The 26,766-nt window shown below is 44.4% G+C and overlaps 1 protein-coding gene across 1 annotated transcript; it reads left to right on the forward strand.

The window, feature by feature from the left end:
• The first annotated feature begins 653 nt into the window (after positions 1 to 653).
• Positions 654 to 25,352, forward strand: LOC132823327 (transmembrane emp24 domain-containing protein 9-like). The gene is made up of 5 exons (XM_060837018.1): positions 654 to 819; positions 15,950 to 16,050; positions 17,872 to 17,997; positions 20,095 to 20,241; positions 21,051 to 25,352. The coding sequence occupies exons 1-5, from the start codon at positions 681 to 683 to the stop codon at positions 21,198 to 21,200; spliced, it is 663 nt and encodes a 220-aa protein (XP_060693001.1). The 5' UTR covers positions 654 to 680; the 3' UTR covers positions 21,201 to 25,352.
• The last annotated feature ends 1,414 nt before the right edge of the window (positions 25,353 to 26,766 follow it).

Consider the following 26,766-nt stretch of genomic DNA (forward strand, 5'->3'; position numbering starts at 1 on the left):
GTCTATCTTTTATTTATGTGATTGCTAACAAGGGCAAGCCCAGTTCAGCCTCTGACAATTAAAGTTAATTCCATTTATTGGAAGCCTTTCTCTGTTGGGGCTGGACCAGGTGCCTGAACTTACCCCATCCCCCCGGAGGGGGGAGACAAACCGCCTGGCACTAATACCCAATCACAACGAAGGACGTGCCGTCGACCAACCGGCACGAGGGTCGTGCGCAGCCGTCCAATCAGAGACGTCGGTGTAAGGAGGACGTGGCACAGAGGCTGCCGCATGCGCAGTGACGTCCGGGTGGCCCAGGCTACGCGCGGGCGCAGCGTTGTCAGGATCGCCGGAGCAGCCGGTCAGGCGCATGCGCACGGCCTCTCACCTCGGGCAGCCGGCCATACGCTTGCGCAATAGCGTCCGAGTTGGAGAAAGCGGCCGGTCAAGCGCATGAGCATGGCTTCCCCGCCGGCTGCTGGCTGTACGCGTGCGCAATAGCCTCCAAGGTGTGGGGAGAGTCACCGGTTAGGCGCATGCGCACGGTCTCCCTTACCGGCTGCCGGCTGCACGCTTGCGTACTGGTGTGCGGCCGGTTGGACGCACGCGCACATCCTCCCCCTGTCCGGCCGCGGCCGGTTGTGCGCAGGCGTGGTGAGGTGTGTGCTCGAGGGAAGGAGGTGGTGGTCAGATGCAAGATGGCGGCGGGAGAGTGGGTGCGGGGTCTGGCGGTGCTGCAGTTGGCGGCCACGTTATGTTCCGGCCTTTACTTCCACATCGGCGAGACCGAGAAGAAATGCTTCATCGAGGAGATACCCGACGAGACCATGGTCATCGGTAAGCGGGAAGGAGGGAGTGCGCGCTCACCCTGAGCCAGATTGACACGTTACCAGTCAGTCAGGGCCCGGCCTGGCCCGGCCTGGGAGCCTCACCCCGGCCTGGCCCGGCCCGGGAGCCTCACCCCGGCCTGGCCCGGCCCGGGAGCCTCACCCCGGCCCGGGAGCCTCACCCCGGCCTGGCCCGGCCCGGGAGCCTCACCCTGGCCCGGGAGCCTCACCCCGGCCCGGGAGCCTCACCCCGGCCTGGCCCGGCCCGGGAGCCTCACCCTGGCCCGGGAGCCTCACCCCGGCCCGGGAGCCTCACCCCGGCCCGGGAGCCTCACCCCGGCCTGGGAGCCTCACCCCGGCCCGGGAGCCTCACCCTGGCCTGGGAGCCTCACCCTGGCCCGGGAGCCTCACCCTGGCCTGGGAGCCTCACCCCGGCCTGGCCCGGGAGCCTCACCCCGGCCTGGGAGCCTCACCCCGGCCCGGGAGCCTCACCCTGGCCTGGGAGCCTCACCCTGGCCTGGGAGCCTCACCCTGGCCCGGGAGCCTCACCCTGGCCCGGGAGCCTCACCCCGGCCTGGCCCGGGAGCCTCACCCCGGCCTGGCCCGGGAGCCTCACCCCGGCCCGGCCCGGGAGCCTCACCCTGGCCCGGGAGCCTCACCCTGGCCCGGGAGCCTCACCCTGGCCCGGGAGCCTCACCCCGGCCCGGCCCGGGAGCCTCACCCTGTCAGCAGTCCCTCAGATACAGCTGCTGGGAAATCAGGGTGTCCTTCTGAAGGAAACCTGCAGTCTCTCTCCCCTCCGCACAGATGCTGAGTTTTTTAAATTTCCCAGCAGTTTCTGATTCTGCCAGCTTTGTTCAGCAGAGATTTACCAGGATGTGTTGGACTGGGGTGGACAGAGTCAGAAATCGAGGGGTATGGGATAGGGTAAATAGACAAGTCTTTTCCCTGGGGTGGGGGAGTCCAGAACTAGAGGGCATAGGTTAAGGGTGAGAGGGGAAAGATTTAAAAGAGACCTACGGGGCAACTTTTTCACACAGAGGGTGGTCCGTGTATGGAATGAGGATGTGCTGGAGGCTGGTACAATTACAACATTTAAGAGGCATCTGGATGGGTATATGAATAGGAAGGGTTTGGAGGGATATGGGCAGGTGGGACTAGATTGGTTTGGGATATCTGGTCGGCATGGAAGGGTTGGACCGAAGGGTCTGTTTCCATGCTGTACATCTCTATGATATGGGGCTATGCTCCCACAGCTTTCTTTGAAACTGCAAGCTTTTGGAGCCCCTGCGGTTCCGTTGTATGACTCTTTGATCATCTTATAAATTCTGTGTCCCCATGTATTATCACACATTATCTGCCTGAGGGGGCTGTGAAAGCTTGAGGTTTCAAATAAATCCTGTTGGACTGTAACCTGGTGTCATGTGAATTTTGACTTTGTCCAAGGATGTTGCCAGGGTTGGAGGGTTTGAACTACAGGGAGAGGCTGAATAGACAAGGGCTGTTTTTTCTGAAGCGTCAGAGCCTGACGGGTGATCTTGGAGATATTTATAAAGTCATTAGGGGCATATGTAGAGTGAGTAGTCAAGATTTTTTCCTGTGGTTCTGAGGAAGGGTCGCTGGATCTGCAACATTAACTCTGAGTTCTCTCCACAGATGTGCTGAGCTTTTCCAGCAATTTCTGTTTCTGGTGTACAATATCTGCAGTTCTTTTTGTTTATTTTTCCCAGGTAAGGGAGTCAAAATTAAAGGTCATAGTTTTCAGGTGAGAGGGCAAAGAATTAAGAGACCTATGGGAGAAGTTTTTCATGCAGAGGTTGGTGCGTGTATGGAATGATCTGTCAGAGGATGTGGTGGCAGCTGGGACATTACAGCATCTAAAAGGCATCCAAATGGGTACATGAATAAGAAAGGATAGAGAGATATGGCAAATGGGACTAAATTAATTTAGGATATCTGGTTGGCATGGGTGAGCTCGACCAAAGGGTCTGTTACCCTCCTGTGCATCTCTATGACTCCTGTTTCTGCCCTGACTCCACTTGCATGGAACAGTGGATGCTTATTAATGCCAGGTGACAGGTTGAGCTTTCAAGGTCAGGTTGAGGAAGGGGGAGATTAGCTTTTATTCATTATACAGTGATTTTCTGAACCAAACCAGAATCTGTAATCGGGAGGGACTCAGCAGGTCTGACAGCAGAGTTAATGTTTCAAATCCATTGCCCCTGGTTCAAACAAGATTCTGATTTCCAACATCTGCAGTTCTTTCTGTAATTTGATCGTAAGGATTGGTGAGGTCATTAGGTTTCTGCATTGAACTTCCCTGAATGAGTTGCAGTATATTAATATTTTTAAAATGAATTTCCTGTAATAGTTCAGTTTGTACTTCGATGGACTGGTATTATAGTGACAGTATCTGTGTTGTTCCCTTTTTTAAATGCATGAATGTTTTGGGGAGAGTAAACCACTCTTAAATAAAACAAGACCCTTTGTGTGGGCCTGGTATGCTGGCTGGGAGTGTTTTTGAATTGTGGATTTATGTGATGGGAGGAGGCAATTGGGCAAGTCAACGTGAGAGGAGGGATCTTGGTGTGGTTCTGGTAACCAAAGGAACGGAATGGGTTTGTTTACAGCAATCAGCGTGTACAGTTTTTTTAACGAATCGCTACAGAGTGGGAACAGGCTCGTCGGCTCAACAAGTCCACACCGACCCTCTGAAGAGTAACTGACCCAGACTGTTCCCTACCTTATTGTCCTATATTTACCCCTGACTAATGCACCTAGTGTTACACATCCCTGGATGCTATGGGCAATTTAGCATGGTCAATTCACCTAACCTGAACATCTTTGGATAGTGGGAAGAAACCCACACAGACACAGGGTGGATGCGCAAACTGTACGCCCCATACAGTTGTCAGAAGTAGGAATAGAACCAGGTCCCTGGTTCTGTGAGGCAGCAGTGCTAACCACTAAAACACTGTGCTATCCTTTTTATTGGGGAGTCACTATCCTTTCTCTGCTGGGTGACACTGAATCTTTGAGGTCCGCTCAAATCATTCACTAAGACTCCTACACACAGTCGTAGAGTCACTGAGATGTACAGCACTGAAACAGACCTTTCGGTTTAACTTCTCCATTCCGACCAGATATCCTAACCTAATCCAGTCCCATTTGCCAGCACTTGGCCCATATCCCTTTAAACCCTTCCTATTCATATACCCATCCAGATGCCTTTTAAATGCTGTAATTGTACCAGCCTCCACCACTTCCTCTTGCACCTCATTCCACACACACACCACCCTCTGCATGAAAAAGTTGTCTCTTAAGTCCTTTTTAAATCTTTTAAGTCCCTCTCATCCTAAACTTATGCCCTCTACTTCTGGACTCCCCAACCCCAGGGAAAAGACTTTGCCTATTTACCCTACCTATGCTCCTCATTATTTTATAAACCTCTATAAGGTCACCCCTCAGCCTCTGACACTCCAGGGAAAACAGTTCTAGCCTATTCAGTCCCTCTCTGTAACTAAAATCCTTCCAACTCTGGCAACATTCTTGTAGATATTTTCTGAACCCTTTCAAGCTTCACAACATTTTTCCGATAGGAGGGAGACCGGAATTGCATGCAATATTCGAAAAGTGGCCCAACCAATGTCCTGTGACCTCCCAACTCCTCTCCTCAATACTGTGTGCAATAAAGGAAAGCATACCAAATGTCGCCTTCACTATCCTATATACCTGCAACTCCACTTTCAAGGAGCTATGAATCTGCACTCCCAAGGTCTCTTTGTTGAGCAACACCCCCATGGACCTTACCATTAAGTGTATAAGTCCTGCCCTGATTTGCCTTTGCAAAATGCAGCACCTCTCATTTATCTAAATTAAACTCTCATCTGCCACTCCTAAGCCCATTGGCCCATCTGGTCAAGATCCTATTGTACTATGAGGTAACCTTCTTTGCTATCCTCTGCACCTCCAATTTTGGTGTCATCTGCAAACTTATTAACTATACCTCCTATGCTCACATCCAAATCATTCATATAAATGAAGAAAAGCCGTGGATCCAGCACCGATCCTTGTGGCACACCACTGGTCACAGTCCTCCAGTTCTTTGGTGAAGATTAATCTTATGAAGTATCACTGTATAATTATGGTTATCCTTTAAACTATGAGAAAGAGTGCAAAATCAGCTTTAGTCTCCAAATCATAAAGGATTGACTCCTGGAGTTGAAAGGGAAAAATCGTGCGTTTTATTGCTGTCATATGAGGACTAGAATGAGGAGAAAAGTACTCAGATTCAAAGGACAGTAACTTGGGTATTTAGGATAGTACCTCTAATCTCCTACCTACTCCAGTCTGGGATTGCTAACTCTGGATGTATACCTGCAAGTTTCCTTCTGTGATTTCTTGTCTCCAACTGCCATGCTCGATAAACGAGCCAGGTCCCCCATCTTCAGTAATTCTCTGACAGGTAAATTGTATCGAACAGAAAAAATGAGAGAGAGAACTTTTGATTAAATTTTCCCTTGGTTGATCACAGAGATCAATATTTAATTTCTGCAGACTCCAGGAAAATCTTGAAGTGATGGCTCATCTATTTGAGTCATCAACTTCAGAACTAACTCCTCCTCCTCCTCCTCCCTCTCTTGTCTGCATGGTTTTTTTTCCCCCTCTTGCTTCCTTCCTGCACAATTCTGACTCTCCATGTAGGCTTTCATGCTATTAACGTTGCAAATATGTTTCCCTCTTTGCTTCAAAACTTCTCATTTTACTCCATTGACTCAAATGTGTTAATCATAACCCTTTTCAATTTAAGGACTTGAAATGTAACTTTGCTTGTATCTGTCATTCCAGTCCACCTTCTGCTCACCTTGCACCACTTAAATAGATTGGAACGAAGTCCTATAAGAAATCTGATATCCCCCCCCCAACTACTTTTTATTTGTTCAGCTTGGCATCATCCTCTGATTCAGCTGGCCTGCCTTGCATGAATCTCTTTAAACATCTGCAGCAAATACTGCTTCCATCCCCTGCATTGTCATTTGAGGTCTCCTGAGGACCTTGACGTATTGAATACAGTTCAGTTGTCTTGACCCTTTTGTGTTCGTTTGTGTGATAACCCTTGATGACATCCACTTTAAATGGGATCAGCTTCCAAAAGTCCTGTGATGGCAGCCAACTCTCTTTTTTTCCCAGTTCTCTTGATCCTTTGATTGCCCTTGTGTTGCTAATTGTTCGGAATCTTGTCTGTGGTTTCTCTGGGTTTCTTTCTCCTCGTCCTTTGTAGCTGTACACTTTAGCTTCTGCCCCAAACTGTTTCCAAGCCAATCATGGTATGACACAAACCTAACCAGAATACTTCCAGAAATTATGTACATTTTGCATTTGAGCTGATCTTTCAGACTGTATCCTTTCCACCACCTCAAGAACTGCCTGCATTTATTTGTGTTGTACAGCCTACCCTTTTCTGTACCTCATTCCCATCACCCACATGGTTTTGTCAACTGCAGACATGACTCCAGTACTGTCTTTGCTAAACTTCTGCCCTCTTCCCCTGTTTGCTCTTAACTCATCCATAACCCTACTGTATACTCTTATTTTAAAATACCAAGATTTGTTTTGCAGAGTGGCAGGGTTAAGTTTGTCCCTGTTTTGAAATCGCACTGTACTTGCACCATTAGTTCTAATCTATGTTACTCAAACTCTGTAGCTTTTTTGTCCCTCTCCTTACTAGACTATTGACCTGAACTTCGACCCATCAAGGTTCTTTTTTATGGCAATTTTGCCTTTTTCCTCTCCACCTTGCTCTGAAAAATTTCAGAATTCACAGTTTGAAGCCTGTTTATGGCCAGCTGCTCCAATTTTCCTTCTGCTAAATTTTATCTGGTTCACTGATGTCCTTTTAGGGATGGAAATCTGCCATTCTCATCAGGTCTGGCCCATATGTGTTTTCGGAACCTGCAACGTGGTTGGCGTTTGACAGATGGCCTGTCCATCCACTCAGCTCGGGGATAGCCTGGAATGGGCAGCAGATTCTGAGCTTGTCACTGATGTCGACATCCTAAGAAAGAATTTTTAAGGATAGTGAAGTTCATTGATGGGTACTTCACCCTGTGCCATTTAGCAAAGCTGCACTGTTACATGTTCATTAATATGCTACCCTAACCCCTGCTGTAGATTTGTCTATGGTACTTGCATTGGGAGATATGAATAAGACCATATTGCTCATCCATTGGTCAATGTGCCTCTTTTTCCATATTTAAATTGATTTTATCAATCTTCAGTGTTAGAGTTTGGATAAACTGGAAAAACTAACCCTTTTATCCTTTTTTCATTGAAAATACCGACTCTGGGATTTGTTTTCCTTTCAACAGTGCATTAGAGTTACCTCAGCAAAGCTTTAAAGTTTTCTTTAATGTTTTATCGATAAAATTCTCTTTGTAAGATGGTGAAGGGAAAAATCAAAACTCTTGAAAAAAGCATTTGTAAGAGGGGAATGGAAGTCTTTACCATGAGTTTTGGCACTCCTTTAACCAGCCATTTTATTGGTCATCTGGAGATTACATTGTGTGTATGAAACATACTTGTGTGGTAGTGCTGATGGTGCTTCATTTTGCACATCACTTTGCGTTTTGCAAATTTGCAATGCATTAAAAAGAGAGACTTGTAAATTTTCTTGGCATCTTGGAACAAGTAGGCTTTCATCCATTTGTTAAGTTCTAATTTCCTGAGGTCCTTACACTCTTGAAGCAACACTCACACACCAACTTCTGTGAACAAGCAAAATTTTATTAAGCACAGTACAGTACAAACTTTCTGGAGGAACTTTTAACATACACCTCGCAGGGCTTGCGGAGTTGTGTCAAAGCTCTCTCTGAACAAAGGAAACCCGGTCCTTCCTTTATACAAAATCTTTACATCACAGTTAGTGATGCCTACAAGACAACCCACAGTCACATGCTACTCAAGGCACTGTGCAGTGTCCACTTCATCCTCAAATAGTGTAATGCGCATCATCCCCTAATGGTCAAATCTGTTGCAACTCGTTTTTTTTGTAACTATAGGGGAGTAGTCAAATTCCTATTGATTTCTTATTGATTTCTGAATAGGGGATGAAAATGTAAATAGTAAGAGATGACAATGTAAATGGCTTCTGAATAACTAGGAAATGGCTTTCAATGCCAAAGAGATGGGAATGTGATTTCCTTGCAATCTACTGTAAGTCAGAGGCACACTACTCTAGCCTCGGGACATCCAATTTCCTGCAGGTCAGCAGAGCAAATTAACTCTTCAATAAAAATCCTCAGTGTGAGATATTAAAGTGTAATCACTGTAGTTTTCCAGGGGAGAGCAGCAAGCACCCATAGTGTCATAACAACCAAATCCTTTAGTCAGATATTTATTTTGGTTTCGTCAGAATCTCAACCAGGTGATACATCTGTGACTAGGAGTGGCCATCTACTTTTCTCTTTCAGCGAGCCACTTCCTTTCATCACTTTTATCATGGTTCTGTAATCTGTTGATTTGGCACTCCGTGCTGTGCAGACTGAATGTTCCTGTAGTGCATTTTGTTTTCAATGCAGTCGCTGAAATCTTGCAAGTGTGGGGAAATCTCCTCACAAGGGTAAGAATTTCCAATGTTTGTAGAACTCTTTTCTAAAAAAAAAACATCTTTAGGTTGTGCTGTTTGTGAGAGTTGTGGATCTCCTCGACAAACAGCATGTTTGACACTAAGTCTTGCAAACTGTTATAGCTTGCAGTAACTGCATCAAAATTACAAACAGGACAATAAATGAATTCCTTTATGGCTCCTTATCAACTCTGGGTGCACATCCCATTTTTGCATACAGTATTTCCAAAAGCATTGTGCTCTTTTAGCCCAGTACTAAGGAAAATAGTTATGCTTGCAGAAGACCTCTGCACACCCCTCGGCAGAGAGGCAGGACTTATCAGAAGGAAAGATCAGATACTCAGCTCTTCAGGTTTGTGGCAGATGAAACCACTGCCTGCTGTATCGAGAGCAGGAAGTTTTCGGTTTTGTTTCATGTTTGTGCCTAGTGATCTCCTGAACAATGAATTGCTCTTGTGAAAGTGGTGGTGGGCTGCCTTTAATTGCTGCAGTCCATCAGGTGCAGGTACATTGACAAAGCAGCTGGTAAGTGAGTGCCAGGATTTTGGTCTTATTTTGGTGAAGGCGGTATTGCAGTTCCAAGTTTGGATGATGCATGGCTTATAAATAAACTTGAAGGTGTTGGTGCTCATGTGCATCTGCTGCCCTTCTGCTGATGACCCATTCTGTCTTATGGATATCTGGTTTATGGGCTGTGAAAAAGTGCGACAGGCAAGAGAGTGCAAATGCTGGGAATTGAGCTAAGTGTGGGAGGAGGGGGTGCTGTGTCTTGTTCTGGCAACTGCTGCAAGGGGCTACTTTGTGATCGAGGTGCTGCTGGTTAGATCTGAGTGAGTCTAGGTGAATAACAGGTGAATAGGCAGCAGCCAGGTCTTAGACACGACTGGCTCTGCTGTAAAGCAGGGTATGACAAAGTCCAAGTGAGCAATTGTGATAGGGGCTTTCTAGGCGGGGGCACAGACAGACATTTCTGTAGTTATGAGTGAGTTTCCAAGATGGCGTGTTGCCTCCCTGGTGCCAGGGTCAAGGATGTTTCTGAACAGTTGCAGCAAATTTTCAAAACACTGGAGGAGGTGTTAGCCTAGTGATAGCATCCCTGGACTGTTAATCCAGAGACCCAGATAATGTTCTGGGCACCCGGGCTCGAATAGTGGGATTTGAATTCAATTTTAAAAATTCTGGAACTAAGAGTCTAATCATGATCATGAATCCATTGTCGATTGTTGGGAAAAAAAACATCTGGTTCACTAATGTCCTTTAGGTAAGGAAACCGCCATCCTAACCACTGCCTGCATGTAACTCGAAATGTGACTGATTCTTAACCAGCTCCCAGGCAATTAGGGATGGGCAATAAATTGCCTCACCGGGGCCCCCTCATCCTTTGAATGAATAAAGGAGAAAGTAACACATTGGTACCAATGACATCGGTTAAAAAAATGGATAAGGTGCTGCAGAGTTATATAAGGAGTTATCTGTGCCCCTCATAATTTTCTAAACCTCTACAAGGTCACTCCTCAGTCTTCTATGCTCCAGGGACAAAATGTCCCAGCCTCTCCTTATTACTCAAACCTCCAGTCTTGGTAACATCCTTGAATATCTTTTTTTTTACCCTTTCCAGTTTAGTAACACCCTTCCTATAGCAGGGCAACCAGAATTGTACACAGTACCCCAAATGTGGCCTTACCAATGTCTCACACAGTCGTAACATGACAACTCAACTCCTGTACTTAGTGCTCTGACTGATAGAGGCAAGCATGCCAAACACCAGCTTCACTACGCTGTATACCAGTGACTCCACTTTCAAAGAACTATGTATCTGTACCCTGGGGTCTCCCTGTTTGACAATATTTCCCAGGCCCTTACCATTAATTGTGTACGTCCTGCCTTGGTTTGTCTTACCAAAATGCAACACTTTGCTTTTAAATCAATTAAACTCCATCTGCCATTCCTCAGCCCACTGGCCCCGTTCATCAAGATCCCATTGTACTGTTAGATCACCGTCTTCATTCTCCACTATCCCACCAATTTTGGTGTCATCCGCAAACTTACTAACCATACCTCCTATATTCTCACACTAACTGCTTATATGAATGACAAACAGCAGTGGACCCAGCATCAATCTTTGTGGCACACCACTGGTCACAGGCCTCCAGTCTGAACAACAAGAACCCTGTTCTACCACATTGTCTCCTACTGTCCAGTCAATTTTGTATCCAATTGGTTAGCTTTTCCTGGATCCCATGTATCCTAATCTACCACGTGGAACCTTGTCAAAGGCCTTGCTAAAATCCATGTAGACCATGTCTACCACTCTGCCTTCATCAAACATCTTGGTCATCTCTTCAAAAAAAAACTCAATCAAGTTAGTGAGACATAATTTCCCATGCACAAAGCCATGTTAACTATCCCTAATCAGTCCTTGCCCCCACTTTCAGAATCCCTCCAATTTACCCACTACTGATGTCAGGTTCATCTGTCTGTATTTCCCTGCTTTTCTCTGCAGCTTTTCTTAAATAACGGCACGGCATTAGCCACACCCCAGTCTTCCAGCACCTCACCAGTGGCTGTCAATGATGCCAATATCTCCACTAGGGGCTCTACGGTTCCTTCCCTAGCCTCCCACAATGTCCTGGATACACTTCATCATAGAACATAACAGCGCAGTACAGGCCCTTCAGCCCTCGATGTTGCAGCAATCAGGTCCCAGAGATTTATCTACCTTTAAGAGACACTGGCATGAAATATTCATTTAGGATCTCACACATCTCCTGTATTTCCACACATAAATAATCTCGTTAGTCTTTGAGGGACCCTCTCTCTTGTTTGTTACGACATGGGATAAATCCTCCTGCTTAATGTAAAACCAGCAACACAAAAAAGATTTATCCTGCGCAGTAATCTGTAAAAATGCGAATGGCCAAGAATTATTTAATGTAAAAATTAATAATTTTATTTCTTAAAGTATAACAGAGAATAATTAACTAACTACTATTTACAATTTCTTCCTCTAACCCAACTTTTACTTTCCCTTAGATGATGCTAGTCTGATAAAACTTACAATTAGAATTTATAAAACCACCCTTCTCATCTCAAAACCAGGCAGTTTTTGTTCTTCTGTTCAGATCTTCCTATGTTGTCTTTTCTTTTTCTTAGAATTTCTGAGTCACAGGTTACTGATCGAAAAGGTACCTTTTTAAGAGAGCTATTTTTGAGGTAACCTGTTTACGTGCTGAGCTTGGCAGTTCTCCTCCTCGCTGTTACAGTCATACAGTCATAGAGATGTACAGCACGGAAACAAAACCTTCAGTCCAACCTGTCCATACCGACCAGGTATCCCAACCCAATCTAGTCCCACCTGCCAGCAGCCAACCCATATCCCTCCAAACCCTTCCTATTCATATCCCCATCCAAATGACTTTTAAATGTTGTCATTGTACCAGCCTCCACCACTTCCTCTACAGCTCATTCCATACACACACTACTCTCTGCGTGAAAAGTTGCCCCTTAGGTGTCTTTTGTGTCTCTCATCCTAAACCTATACCCTCTAGCTCTGGACTCCCCGCCCCAGGGAAAAGACTTTGTCTATTTATCCTTTCTGTACTCCTCATGATTTTGTAAACCTCTATAAACTCACCCCTCAGCTCCGACGTTCCAGGGAAAACAGTCCCAGCCTGTTCAGCCTCTCCGTAGCTCAAATCCTCCAACCCTGGCAACATCCTTGTAAACCTTTTCTGAACCCTTTTCAAGTTTCACAACATCTTTCCGATAGGAAGGAGACCAGAATTGCACACAATATTCCAGTTTTCTCTGTGGTCTTTTACTGCAGAGTATCGGATTGTGTCATTGGCTTTTAAGATTGTCAACATGCTCAATTCAAACTGGATTGGAGTTTGATAATTTTTTGGGTATAATTTAAACTGATTGGCCGAATTCGAATTTGTTTTTTGTCTCCAGGCAACGAGTTAATTGAGTTGTTTGAGCAAGTGTTACACTGTTGCCTCATTGAGAGCACTTGGTGCTGTGTTCGGTAGTTCTGTTGCTTTAATTTCTCTTAAAGTATACCCGGGGGAGATCCAAGTTGGCGGTGACTCAGCAAGTCTGAGTCTACAGAGCCCTTCCCAAAACCTGGGAAAAGTGGGTTACCTGCCCCCACCACACTTGCCAAACCACCCAAAAAATTTCTTTAATCTTAATTAGCTGCTGAATATTATATTTAAATAGTCTAATACTGAGTGGATAATGAGTAAATCAAAGGGACCCCGCAGCTCTCAGAAAACAAAGACCCCTCCCCCACCCTCCTCTCCTCCGGCTGCAGCTGATGTAAAAACAGGCCTTGAAGAGATGATTGCCAGGCTGGAAACGACACTCGTCAATTTCATCACAGAATCCCGACAGCGATGGAATGCATTCGAAGAAAAGCTGCAAAAACAGAATCAAACCATTGGAGAATTACAGGGCCGAGTGGAAGGGACGGAACTAAAGGCCACGACCTCCGAGGCTGCAGCTCAAACAGCTGCAGAACAGGTGCGAGCTCTGGAGCAGAGAGTCCGGGCCTTTGAAATCTACATGGATGACCTGGATAATAGAAATCGGAGAAAAAATATTCGGTTGCTGGGCCTTCAAGAGCAAGAAGGGAAAGAACAGTTAGTAGTATTTCTGGAGCGATGGCTGCCCCAGCTTTTAAACCTGGGGGCCGAAACTGACCGGGTAAGGGTGGAGTGGGCCTACCGGGTCGCAGTACGCGGATCTGGCCCAAACCAGCGCCCACGCCCGGTCCTGTTCCGGCTGCAGAGTTATAGGGAGAGGCAGATACTCCTGGATGCCTCCAGAAAGCTTGGAAAGGATCCTAAAGCCATGATCCATGAAGGATCCAAGATTATGTTATTTCAGGACTTCTCCCCGGCTTTGGCACGAAGGAGGAAGGCGTTTGATGAGGTGAAGAAATGTTTAAGGGACTTAGATATTCAATACACCTTACGCTACCCAGCGACGTTATGCTTTACCCACGAAGGATCCGAGTATAATTTTAGATCATCGGAAGAGGCCAAGAAACTTTTAGACTCGGTTAAATAAATCGTAAGAGACAATTTATGTTGGCTTGCCTCTCCCACACTCCGTGGGGAGAAATGGATACTTTATTCTACTTTACTTTTGCCTCTGGGAGCGGGGTTGTCTTCCTTGCTATCTTATGTTATTATACTTAACTGTAATCTGTTGGAGTTGTAATTTTATAGTTATGTGTGTTTGTACGTGGCATTGATGCTATTAGATATGCTCAGGTATGGGTGGGGAGGGGTGGGGGTGCGGCGCTCACTGTTAACTCTAGCTCGGTATTATATCTAAATCCTATTAAGGAGCGCCCGGGTCGAGGGTGGGACACTGTTTGGGAGAGGATATGGTGGACCTTTAGAAAGGAAGTAAGGCCCCCTGAGAACAAGGGGGAGGATCTCCATTCAAACATGTTTTTTTTTGTTCTTATTGTTTGGAAATAGCTTCCTTTTTATCATACTGTTATGAGTGTATTAGAGAACATTTTCTCTTATTTGAAGGATGTAAGCGACTCAACTATACACTCTGGATGATTGTGGATTAGTTGAATTTTGATGATTATATATTTAAGATCTATTTTTATATTAATGTTTGTGCTTGAAAATTCTGCTTATTTTTGTAAATTTGTCAAAATGTTAAATTCCCAATAAAAATATCTATTAAAAAAAAGTATACCCAGATCTTCATAACAACTTACTCTTTTTCCCTTAATATATGCACAGCTCTTTGGATTCTCCTTAACCTTACCTGCCAAAGCTATCTTACACCTCCATCCACTTTGCGACCTTGAATTCCCTTTTAAGTGTGCTCCTACACCCTCTAAACTCAAACGATTTACTCAATCCCAGTTATCTATGTTTCCTCCTTTCTGTTCACCAGAGCCTCAATGCCTTCAGTCATTCAGTGTTTTCTACTCCTGCCAGCCTTGCTCTTCACGCTAGTAAAGAACATATTGTTCCTGAGCACTCGTTATCTTGCTTTTGAAAGCGTCCCACTTGCCAGATGTCTCTTTACCTGCAAACAGCCTCCCCCAATCATAAGAAGTAGGAGCAGGGGTAGGCCGTCTGCCACCGAATAAGATCATGACAAATCTTTTTGCGGACTCAGCTCCACTTACCCACATTTTTCACCATGTTGCTTAATTCCTTTATTTTTCTAAAAAAGTACCTATCTTAGCTTTAAAGCAATTACTGAAGTAGTGTCAACTACTTCCCTGGGGAAGGAATTCCACAGATTAACAACCTTCTCAGTTCAGTTCTAAACCTGCTTCCTCTAATCTTGAGGCCATGCCCTCTTGTCCTAGTCTCACCTAGCAGTGGAAACATCCTCTCTATTTCTATTTTATCTATTCCCTTCATCGTTTTATATGTTTCTATAAGATCCCCCCTCATCTAAATTCCAATGAATATAATCCCAATCTATTCAGCCTCTCCTCATAAGCCAACTCCCTCAACTTAGGAATCAACCTCGTGAACCTCCTCTGCACCCCCTCCAGTGCCAGTACAGGTAGGCAACCCTTCATCTGAAATCCGAAAAGCTCCAAAATCCAGAGGGTTTTTGGGAAGTTTATATCTCCTTAACAAGGTTATTTGGCACCCAACTCCACACCCACTCGATGCATGTCACTCAGATGGGATGTGGAGGAGGGTGTGGCCCAGCACTGGCAGGCCTCAATTCTGTCTCAAGGCGTGTTACTCAGTCTACTGTTCGGTAACATTTTTAAAAAAATTTCACCGTTGAGCTGTCTGTCACTTATTCTGAAATTCTGAATTCCGAAAACCAGCTGGTCCCGAGCATTTTGGATAAAGGATTGTATACCTTTACGTCCTTTCTTAAGTAAGGAGACCAAATCTGTACACAGTACTCCAGGTGTGGCCTCACCAGCACCTTGGACTGTTCTAACATAACCTCTCTGCGTTTAAACTCAATCCCTTTGGCAATGAAGGGCAAAATTCCATCTGCCTTCCTAATTACCTGTTGTACCTGCAGCCCAATCCCCTGTGGTTCATGCACAAGGACACCCAGGTCCCTCTGCACAGCAGCATGCTGCAACTTTTTACCATTCAAGCAATAATCTATTTGCTGTTACTCCAGGTTTTTAACTGTTTACACCAGTTAAGAGAAAGTGAAGACTGCAGATGCTGGAGATCAGAATCGAGAGTGTAGTGCTGGGAAAGCACAGCAGGTCAGGCAGCATCCAAGGAGCAGGAGAATCGACGTTTCAGCCATAAACCCTTCATCAGGCCCTACACCAGTAAGGTCATGATTTGAAACTCTGTTTCTCACTTCATAGTGCTATCAGACTTGCTGAGTTTCTCCTGCACTTGCCATTTCTGTTTGAGTCAGGGGCTTGTTTAAACAAGATACACTGTTTTGGATCTTGGTTTCTTCTCCTGTTCTATCTGACCAGTTGTTGCCCATTGACCAATAGAAATGAATGGAACTAATCAGTTTGTGTTGTTTGTAGGTAATTATAAAACTCTGATGTATGACAAACAGAGGGAGGAGTACCTGCCTTCTCCTCCAGGACTAGGAATGTTTGTAGAGGTGAAGGATCCTGATGAAAAGGTATGACATATTCAAGATCAGAGAACCAAGCCTGTTTATTTGCTCGCTTCAAGTGCACTATCTAGTTATATTAAGACTTTATTTCTAAGCTAAGTCACTTTTTAAATGAATATTTTGCTTGTGTAAACAATAATGTTGGGAATTTATGTATTTTGTACCTAATTTAATTCAAAGTTATGTTTGATTCGGCATAAAACTGGAGGAAGGTTTCTGTTTGCTATATTACTTCTGCAAGTAGAAGCACAGCCAACTGCCTTAATATCCCCATGTTGGTTATTGTTCCTGTGGATAGTATGGTATAATTTTCACACTGGCATACCAGAGGTGAAATTGTTGAAAAGAATACCTGTGTGAGCATTACCTTTACTGAACTCCCAAAGGTCAACATCATACCAGTGACCAGAAATGTAACCGCATTCAATGTGTAAGCACTCTATAAGGAAAGGACAGAGTCTGGGAGCTCTGCAGAGCGTGTCCACTAACTAAAGGCAGAAAATGGAAGAGAGATGGAATGCTCCTCACTTGCCCATACACGTGCAACTTCAGCAACACAAGTTCAACGCTATCCAGGGCTGTTTTGGGACTTAATCCACCACTTTATAAACATTCCGTTACCGTAAGCGCACAATGGCAGCCATGTGCAGCATATAGGAAAGGCCTTGTAGCAATTCATCAATGCCTTAAATCCCAGAGCTGGCAGTCATGGTCGCAGCTTAAAAAACAACACGTTGACCGCTTAAAACATGGGTGGCACGGTGGCACAGTGGTTAGCACTGCTGCCTCACAGCGCCAGAGACCCGGGTTCAATTCCCACCTCAGGCGACTGACTGTGTGGAGTTTGCACATTCTCCCCGTGTCTGCGTGGGCTTCCTCCGGGTGCTCCGGTTTCCTCCCACAGTCCAAAAATGTGCAGGTCAGGTGAATTGGCCACGCTAAATTGCCCGTAGTGTAAGGTGAAGGGGTAAAACGTAGGGGAATGGGTCTGGGTGGGTTGCGCTTTGGTCAGTCGGTGTGGACTTGTTGGGCAGAAGGGCCCGTTTCCACACTAAGTAATCTAATCTAATATAAACATAGATGAGATGAAGCTGTGTTTCAGTGTCACAAGTCTTTGGAGCATGCTTTCTCCAAGGATGTGTGTCTTTGAATGTTTTTAAGATAGTGCTAGATTAATCCTTGATAAGGAAGGTGAAAGGTTATCATGGATAGGGAAGAGTGTGGATTACTCTATGACCTTACTGAATGGTGTAACAGACTTGAAAGGGTAGTGGCCTATTCTTTTTTTTAAATGATCCCTTAGCACATTCCAAACCAGCACATGCTACTATCTAGAAGAACAAGGGCAGAAAGCTCATGGGAAGAACGCTGCCTTTCAAATTGCACACCATCCTGACTTAGCTTTGTATAGTTATTCCTTCCCTGCTAGGGTAAACCCCTGGGACTCCCTCTTCTAAATGCACTAGGGCTACACTAAAAATGCATGGATGACAGCAATTAAAGAAATTGATCTAACCGTCGCCTCAAGGGCAATTGGGGATGGGCAATAAGAGCTGCTCTCATAGCAACACTCAGAAATGGGCCACTGAATCAGCACTGCCCTTTAATGATAGGGTTGTGAAACTGTTTCTATAAACCTGACTGTCTGTAGATCTCAGAACATTTTGCAATTGTAATGCATTTGCCCAGAAATTATTCTGCAAGCCATCAACGTTTGTAGATATGTCAAGATTAGAATAACGTCCAGATTAGAGGTATAAAAAGAGAAGAGTATAGGTGACATCAAATACATAACTAATGCTTTCATGTCTCTCTTTTGTTGTGTAGGTCATTCTATCGAGGCAGTATGCTTCTGAGGGAAGGTTTACATTTACCTCCCATATTCCTGGAGAGCACCAGATTTGCCTACACTCTAATTCCACCAAACTCTCACTGTTTGCATCAGGAATGCTGGTAAGGAAATAATTTATTAGCATAAAGCAGTATCTTGGGAATGAAGCATAAAATTAGTCATGACTATTGATTGTGAATACTTTGCATTGAATTTAAAATGCAGAAAGTACTCATTTCACCCAAGTGGTCTATGCTGCGCTTCCCTCTGTTTTGAGTTGGGGAGGCAATGGTCTCGTGGTATTATGGCTGCACTGTTAATCCAGAGAGCTAGGTAATTAGTATTAGAATCCCTCCAGTGTGGGAACAGGCCCTTCGGCCCAACAAGTCCACACTGATCACTGTGAAGAGTAACCCACCCTATATTTATCTCTGACTAATAACCTCATCCCATGAATGAATTGAAAAAAAAAGTCCTCTGATCCTATTGACCAAGTGCACGTTCTCATAACCTCATGGGTAAACCCTAATGGGTTTATTTGTGACTACCTTATATTATGAAACTTAGTTTTGTAATTTCTTACAAATGGAATCAACTTTTCTACAATTACTAGATTAAACCAAATTACAATTTTCATCATCTTTTCGGTTGTCGCTTAGACTTTTAAAGTGAAAAGGGCCTCAGTCTGTTGAGTCTTTCCTGACAGATACGACCGTGGACAAAGGTCTGACAGATGGAATTCAATGTTAATGAGTTTTGAGAAGATGTTAATAAGTGTGAAGTCATCCATTTTGGTAGGAAATACAGTAATAAGGAGTATTACTTGAATGGTAAAAAGTTGCAGCATGCTGCTGTGCAGAGGGACCTTGGGAATTTTGTCCTTCAATGCCAAAGGGATTGAGTTTAAAAGCAGGGAGGTTGTGTAGGATGCTGGTGAGGCCACACCTGGCGTACTGTGTACAGTTTTGATCTCCTTACTTGAGAAAGGATGTACTGGCACTGGAGGGGGTGCAGAGGAGGTTCACTAGGATGATTCCAGAGTTGAGGGGGTTGGCTAATGAAGAGGGACTGAGTAAACTGGGATTATATTCACTGTAACTTAGAAGATTGAGGGAGGATCTTATGGAAGCATATAAAATTATGAAGGGTATTGATAAGATAGACATAGAGAGGATGTTTCCACAGGCAGGTGAAACTAGGGCAAGAGGGAATATCCTCAAAATCAGGGGGAGCAGATTTAGAACTGAATTGAGAAGGAACTTATTCACCCAGAAGGTTGTGAATCTGAGGAATTCTTTGCTCAGTGAAGTAGTTGACCCTACTTCAGTAAATGTTTTTAAAGCTATACTAGAACAATGAAGGAATTCAAGGTTACAGTGGGAGGGCAGGTAAATGGTGCTGAGGCCATGAAAAGTTCAGCCATGACCTTATTGAATGGGGAAGCAGGCTCGAGGGGCCAGATCGCCTACTCCGGCTCCTAGTTCCTGTTTCTAAGATCCAGCGAATATGTTACTGTTAACTTTAATTTTAGTTCTGTATCATTCACCTCATCCTCAATATTTGGATTTCCGGAAGTGGACTTGGGTTGGATAATATGTTTTTACTTCAGATGCATTACATTCAAAAGTCTTCCTCAGGGAGGATGGAGAGGCTGTTGAACCCTCTGGGTATGAAAATATGGAAGTATTTTGGTGACCATATTTGATTGGCCAGATAAGCTACTTTGAAATGTTGTCCAACATTTCGATGCTTCCTGCAATTCACAATTTAGCTATCGAAAAAAAATTAAAGTTCTTTGTTTTAAGATGTTTGCCCAAGATATGAAATGTTTCTTATGGTTTTGTTTTTAACTTAGTGAGAAGAGAAAGGAAAAGGAAAATAAATCAGGCTGATGATCTTAAATGGACCTGGGTTTGTTTGACCAGAACTTGACATTAGTATTGAATGTTTCTAAGTCTTTTTATGTTATATTTCAGTTGTAGGTTTAGGAGCCCGTCCTTTTTTGTTTGTCAGTGTAACTCTAGTCTTCTAGCATGCCCCATTTTAATCCCAATCCATTGTTTAGTAGTAAAGGAGCATTGAAATGTAGCCTTGTGGTCCTAAATGTCTGTCTCAATACCTTTATTTTAATGATGTTAACTCAAGTTAATCAGGATGCTGCCAGTTTTAGTTGAGTACATAAGTTACTGCGCACCGAGTAATTAATTTTCTCTCTGCAGCGGGTTCACTTGGACATCCAAGTTGGTGAACATGCCAATGATTACGTTGAGATTGCAGCGAAGGACAAACTGTCAGAGCTCCAACTTCGTGTCAGACAACTCATTGAACAGGTGGAACAAATCCAGAAAGAGCAGAACTACCAGCGGGTGAGTGAGGAGAGAGAGGAGGATGACTGGGGCTTACCTGTTTGTGTAGGTGGGAGGTAAGGACAGAGCTTTTTGGATAAATGATGGGTGGGAATGTAATTACTGAAGGGAAAGAAAGGAATGACCAAAATAGAAAGTGAGAGAATTACTGTGAGGAAGAGGTGGGAACTTAAGGGCTAGTAAGAAACCAAGCAGGTGTACGTGGGTTAAATGCTGCAGTAAAACTCATTGGAAAAGTAGTGCGTCAATAGATTTAGCTTCGTACTACACTATACTTTTTGAAATTGTTCATATGGGGCTCAGAAGCATCTGATTACTGTTAGCTGCTTTTGATTATCATAGAATCCCTAAGGTGTGGAAGCAGGCCACAGTCGAGCCCACTGAAGAGCATCCCACCCAGACCCAACCCCTTTACCCTATCCCAGTAACCCTGCAGTTCCCCTGGCTCATCCACCTAGCACACACATCAATGGACACTGAGCATGGTCAGTCCTGCTAGCGTGCCCATTTTTGGACTGTGGGAGGAAACCGGAGCACCCGGAGGAAACCCTTGCGGACCTGGGGAGAATGTGCAAACTCCACACAGACAGTCGTCAGAGGATGGAATTGAACCCAGACCCGTGGCACAGTGCTAACCACTGAGCCACTGTGCTGTTTTGTTTAACAAAATATTCAAAATATCTAACAAAAACAAACTCAGCAAGTCCGGCAGGGTCTGTGGAAAGAAAGCAGAGCAAATCAATTATGCAACTTGGTGCAATGCAAGAATGCAAGGTACATGAGTATCCTCAACATTTTTTCTGTTCCAGTATCGTGAGGAGCGCTTCCGAGTAACCAGTGAGAGCACCAATCAGCGAGTCCTGTGGTGGTCCATCGTGCAAACACTGATCCTAATTCTGACTGGCATCTGGCAGATGAGGCACCTGAAAAGCTTCTTTGAGGCCAAGAAACTGGTATAGGCCGTGATCACAATGACCTGGGTTCAATTGGTTTAAAAACAGAGGAGGCTGATTAGCCAAAAGCACGTTTTCAATTACGCAATTCAAGCCCTGGCTCGTCGGATTTTATCCAATTTCTTCCCCTTCCCCAACTTCTGTGATATGCAGTGCTTCCTACAAAACAGTGGCTGTAAAGTGCTTTGGGGTATCCTGAGATTTTGAAAGATCCTATATGAATGCAAGTTTTTCTTTCCAAATGGAGATTACAAAGTAATGGATAGTCTGTTTGCCAGGTGTGTTTTTGGAAAGGTGTCCTGACTGATAAAAAGGCAACTCTTTCCAATTTGAGTTGACTGCTTTGTTGCCTGTTTGACCCCAGTATCTTGTTAAAGCCATTGTCAATCAATTCTCTTTTCATCACACCAAAGCTCTGAAAGCTTCAGTACTAGACTATTCAAAGTGGAATTAGGCAGTATTTAAGCACGCTAAGGTCTGTATTCCTTGCCGATCTATAGTTGAACTGTTTAAAAATCCATTCTGTAATATTAACGTTTTTGAAACGAAGTATCCAACAATGTCCTGTGAACTTCTCTCCAAGTTTAATTAGTCTAACTTTTATGTGACCTTTTTGATTTGAGCCATCCTTAAGTGTGCAGGGCAGCCTTGACATGGCTGGCTGTGATCATGGAGGAATGAGTAATGCTTTACTGTGTTTTCAGACTTGGTCGTAAGGGTAGGCGAAGCAAGAGTTAATTATTTATACATCTCCGGTTGTAACTGAGTGACTCTGACTTTGGGAGGGCAACACTGCAGAGCAGCTAAGTGCTCTGATTTTCTTGTTATGTTCTCAGCACTCTAATTTATTGGCCACCATTTGTTGTGATCAGAAGCATTGGGTTTGGTCATATCAGTCATTGCAGCAGCAGGATGTAGGAATCGCTGTTTACATGTTACTGTAGGGTTTGGGGCAGGATGGTGTCCTGTTTCGATTTGGTTGTAAAAAGGTTGGTGTTCCATTTGTGCAGCTGCTCCTGATCCTTGAATGTTTGGAGGCAGCTGTAAATACTTGTACCACGATTCTGCTGAGTCTCTGTTATTGACTGGCACATTGACTTCATCTGACTACATTCAAATTGTTATTATTTTTCAAGTTTTGAACTTTGCTGCTTTTTGTGGATGGATGAATATTGGGTGGAAATTTAGTTACATCAATCAGGGCTTTCTGTTTCTCTCTCTCCTCATTTCTATTCGCCGAAGAAAATGAGTGTGGCCATTGCTATGTTCCACTGTTGGCAGCAGTGCAGTTTGAGCTTGAACCGATAGGGTTGCATTCGCTAAGTTTTGCAGTTGCTGTGATACCAGAGTGCAGGTCTGTACATATTAATCTAGTAGACCAAAGTACTACTTATAATGTAGGCCATCCTTCTGAGTTTGAGAGTTTTAAACTTTAGGACACCTCATTCTTGAACTGCTGGAAGGGAAAGCCAAGTTGATTGCTTTATTCAGAGATCCTGCCTTGCCTGTTCAGTCATCGATATTGGAAGTTTGGGCATTTATGATTCACTGCTGCCAGCAACTTGGTGACTTATCGGTGGGTTGTTCAAGGCAGAATAATGGCTCTCCACGTGGAAACTGCTGTAAAAGCTGAGGCTATTGTCCTGTCTTCAACAGGCAGTTTCTTCATTTGCTGCTTCCAAAACACATGCTATGCTAATTGTGTGCTAAATCATGCTAATCTAATTACAGCTGACCACTTCTGTTCTCTGCTTTTGATGAAACTGTTCCCCACTGTTTGAACCTTGTCATCAAGATTACTGTTGTTGGAAAAGCTTGAATGATAATTAGATGTGATTCCTTCTCTTTCAAGGCAATAACCTGTCACACGCTATTTCCCCTGGAAGTCAGTTCCCTTGCTTGGGAATCCCTCTTTCTGGAAAAATAACACACAAGATGGGCAAATTGATTCCTATTAATCCAGTCAACTAAGGCCTACTCACCCCGAGATTTTTATGCTTCCTATTGTGTCGATATGCACCAATTCAGAGGCACCATTTCTCTACAGTTCTCCAGTTCATGTTGTTAAGATTAACAGTCCATAGTTTTCTCAACGTGAGGCAGGAATCAGAGTTGCGTGATGAAAAAGGCTTCATTTCAGATGTCTGGCTCGGTCTGAAAACCTGATTGGTTTACTGACGAGTTTGACCAAGCCATCTGATTGGAAAGTGGGTTGTTATGTAGCAGTCTTTATGCTAACTAATCTCCCAGAGAAGATGTTTTTTGTGCTTTGACATTTCACACATGTTTTTTTTGAAAGGATACGTAGAGAAGCTGTGTGGGTTGTGGAGTGCATACTGAATGGGCACTGTTACATTAAAGGATAGGATATAGGTTCTTTAATCCATTACCTGTACCACTGATATCTTTTTTTGTGAGAGATTTCCTTAAAAATAACAGCGCACCTTTCGTGCTGTTCTGGGCGTAGTGCACGGGGAGTGAGTGTGTGATGCTCACTAACCCATCAGTTTAAGCTGTTGAGTATGTTAATCTGTCCATTTTTGAACATGGTTAAAGATAACCGTTGCAAATAGCTAATTGGCCTTGGATACGAAGGTGAAGACTTATATATGTTTTATGATTGCCCCAGACCAATTCACTGATTTCTATCATTGTTGAAAAAAATAAATAGTGCCTCAATGTAAATTTCTGCCTGTTTTCTTCACATTAACATTTTCCCTTCTTTTCTTCCATCCTCTTAATTTCTTTCCTCTTTTGGAACTTGGTGCATTTTATGTAGAGATTATGTTGCTTAATGAGATTTGTTTTCTTGTATTTTGCAGTAATTGTCATGTACAAGTTCCTGGACCATTTTTCAGAAGTTCTCAGTTTTGAAATAAACTATTTCCACCTTTTTTTAAAAAAAAGTTTCTTATTTCTCATGCTGGCTGCCTCTGAAATAGGCATAAATTGCATTTCAGAAAACAAAGTGTTTGGTTTGATAAATATTTACGTGTGGTAAATCAAAATTACATTGTAGCTGAATGATTCAGTTAAACTACACTGTCAGTTGTTATAGCATCATACAGCAGTCAATGCCCAACATAATCCCAAACTAAACAGCCCCTCCTGCCTGCTCCTGGCCCATATCCCTCCAAACCCTTATTCATGTATCTATCCAAATGTCTTTTAAATGTTGCCATTGTACTTGCATCTACCACTTCCTCAGGCAGTTCATTCCAACCTCTGCATAAAAAATGTGTCTTTTATATCTTTTTTAAATCTCTCTCCTCTCACCTTAAAAATCTGTCCCCTGGTCTTTGAAATCCCCCATCCTGGGGAAACGACAATAACCATTAACTCTATCTATACCCCTCATGATTTTCTAAACTTCTGCAAGATCGCCTATCAACCCCCTATGCTCCAGTGGAAAAATATCCCAGCCTGTCCAGTCTTCCTTCCTAACTCAAACCTTCCACTCACGGGCAGCGTCCCCTCAGCACACTCTGCATAAAAATACTAAGATACTGAATCAGCTGAACCACGCACTGTAGATCAGAGCTCTCTGACCAAACCGGGATGTGGAGTGAGGCTTTGGACAAGGAAGTGGGGGGTAAATGTGCAGGAGAGGAAAGGAGGGAACATTACAATTTTTAACTCGGCCAACATATCGATCTCTGCAGCTGGATGTTGCGACAGGATTTGTGTCAGCCTTAAGCTTCTCAAGTAAATAGCTTTCTAAGACTTGCTGTTCCAATTGATTCATGAGGAAAGACCATTCATTTGATGTTGTGGGGAGCGTTGAGGACCTGTGGAACCTTGGGGCGGTGCTGAATAGAAAACTGGGAGGAAGGAAAAGCTGTGACTGTCCAGTTTAAAGCAATAAATTATTTGATTTCAATACACTGGATTTGAACAATTTGGTTCGATGTGGATAATGTTCTGCTTTCATTTATGTTTGGCTGAGGGATTTTCTACAACAGTCAGACCCAGATGAACGTGTGAAAATTGGAGCTGACTGCACTCTTGATTTAGATGTCTGTTCGGTATTTAAGTTCCATAGTCTGAATTGCTGTATCTGATTATTTTTTCTAAAAAAAAGCAAGAAGATGGATTTGTAAATCATTTTTAAATTGATTTTATTTTTCACTTCAAAGCTTTAATAAACGTGTTCATATATCCATTCTTTATTGTTCTATTTGTTCCTGTAGAGTCCAGTTTTTTTTTACTGTGATCCAGCATGTTAGCTTACTAGAGCAGTCTAGAATGGTGTTCATAAAATTAATGCAAAATGCACCCCCTTAGCACCAACAGCGTTCCCATTAGGAATCTATTAGATTAGATTACTTACAGTGTGGAAACAGGCCCTTCGGCCCAACAAGTCCACACCAACCCATTCTCCTACACCTAACACTACGGGCAATTTAGCATGGCCAATTCACCTAACCTGCACGTTTTTGGACTGTGGGAGGAAACCGGATCATCTGGAAGAAACCCACGCAGACACGGGGAGAATGTGCAAACTCCACACAGTCAGTCGCCTGAGGTGGGAATTGAACCCGGGTCTCTGGCGCTGTGAGGCAGCAGTGCTAACCACTGTGCCACCCATTATCTTGGATGTTGCGGAGTTTTTTTGTTCGAGCTGAAAAATGTGTTGCTGGAAAAGCGCAGCAGGTCAGGCAGCATCCAAGGAGCAGGAGAATCGACGTCTCGGGCATAAGCCCTTCTTCAGAAATGAGGAAGGTGTGCCAAGCAGGCTAAGATAAAAGGTAGGGAGGAGGGACTTGGGGGAGGGCCGTTGGAAATGCGATAGGCAGATGGAGGTCAAGGTGAGGGTGATAGGCCGGAGTGGGGGTGGGGGCGGAGAGGTCGGAAGAAGATTGCAGGTCAAGAAGGTGGTGCTGAGTCCGAGGGTTGGGACTGAGAGAGGGTAGGGGGAGGGGAAATGAGGAAGCTGAAGAAATCTGCATTCATCCCTTGTGGTTGGAGGGTTCCCAGGCGGAAGATGAGGCGCTCTTCCTCCAGGCGTCGTGTTGCCATGGTCTGGTGATGGAGGAGACCAAGGACCTGCATGTCCTTGGCGGAATGGAGGGGGAGTTAAAGTGTTGAGCCACGGGGCGGTTGGGTTGGTTGGTGCGGGTATCCCAGAGGTGTTCTCTGAATCGTTCCGCAAGTAGGCGGCCTGTCTCCCCAATGTCGAGGAGGTGTGGACCTGACGAGGGAATGGTCTTTCCACTGCCCCGGCCGACCCATTGTCTCAGCCTGCTCCTGCCCCACAGATACCCCTCTGTATACCTCGACACTGTCCTGTTCCCCTTAGTCCAAGAACTCCCCACTATGTTCGGGACACCATCCACGCCCTCCACCTCCTCCATGATTTTAGCTTCCCCCGTCCCCAATGCCTTATCTTCACCACGGACATCCAGTCCCTGTACACCTCCATCCCCCATCATGAAGGCCTCAAAGCCCTCCGCTTCTTCCTTTCCCGCCGTACTAACCTGTACCCTTCCACTGACACCCTCCTTCGACTGACTGAACTGCTCACTCTGAATAACTTCTCTTTCAAATCCTCCCACTTCCTCCAAACCAAAGG

Source organism: Hemiscyllium ocellatum, chromosome 16 (assembly GCF_020745735.1).
Source record: "Hemiscyllium ocellatum isolate sHemOce1 chromosome 16, sHemOce1.pat.X.cur, whole genome shotgun sequence".
NCBI classification, from domain to species: domain Eukaryota; kingdom Metazoa; phylum Chordata; class Chondrichthyes; order Orectolobiformes; family Hemiscylliidae; genus Hemiscyllium; species Hemiscyllium ocellatum.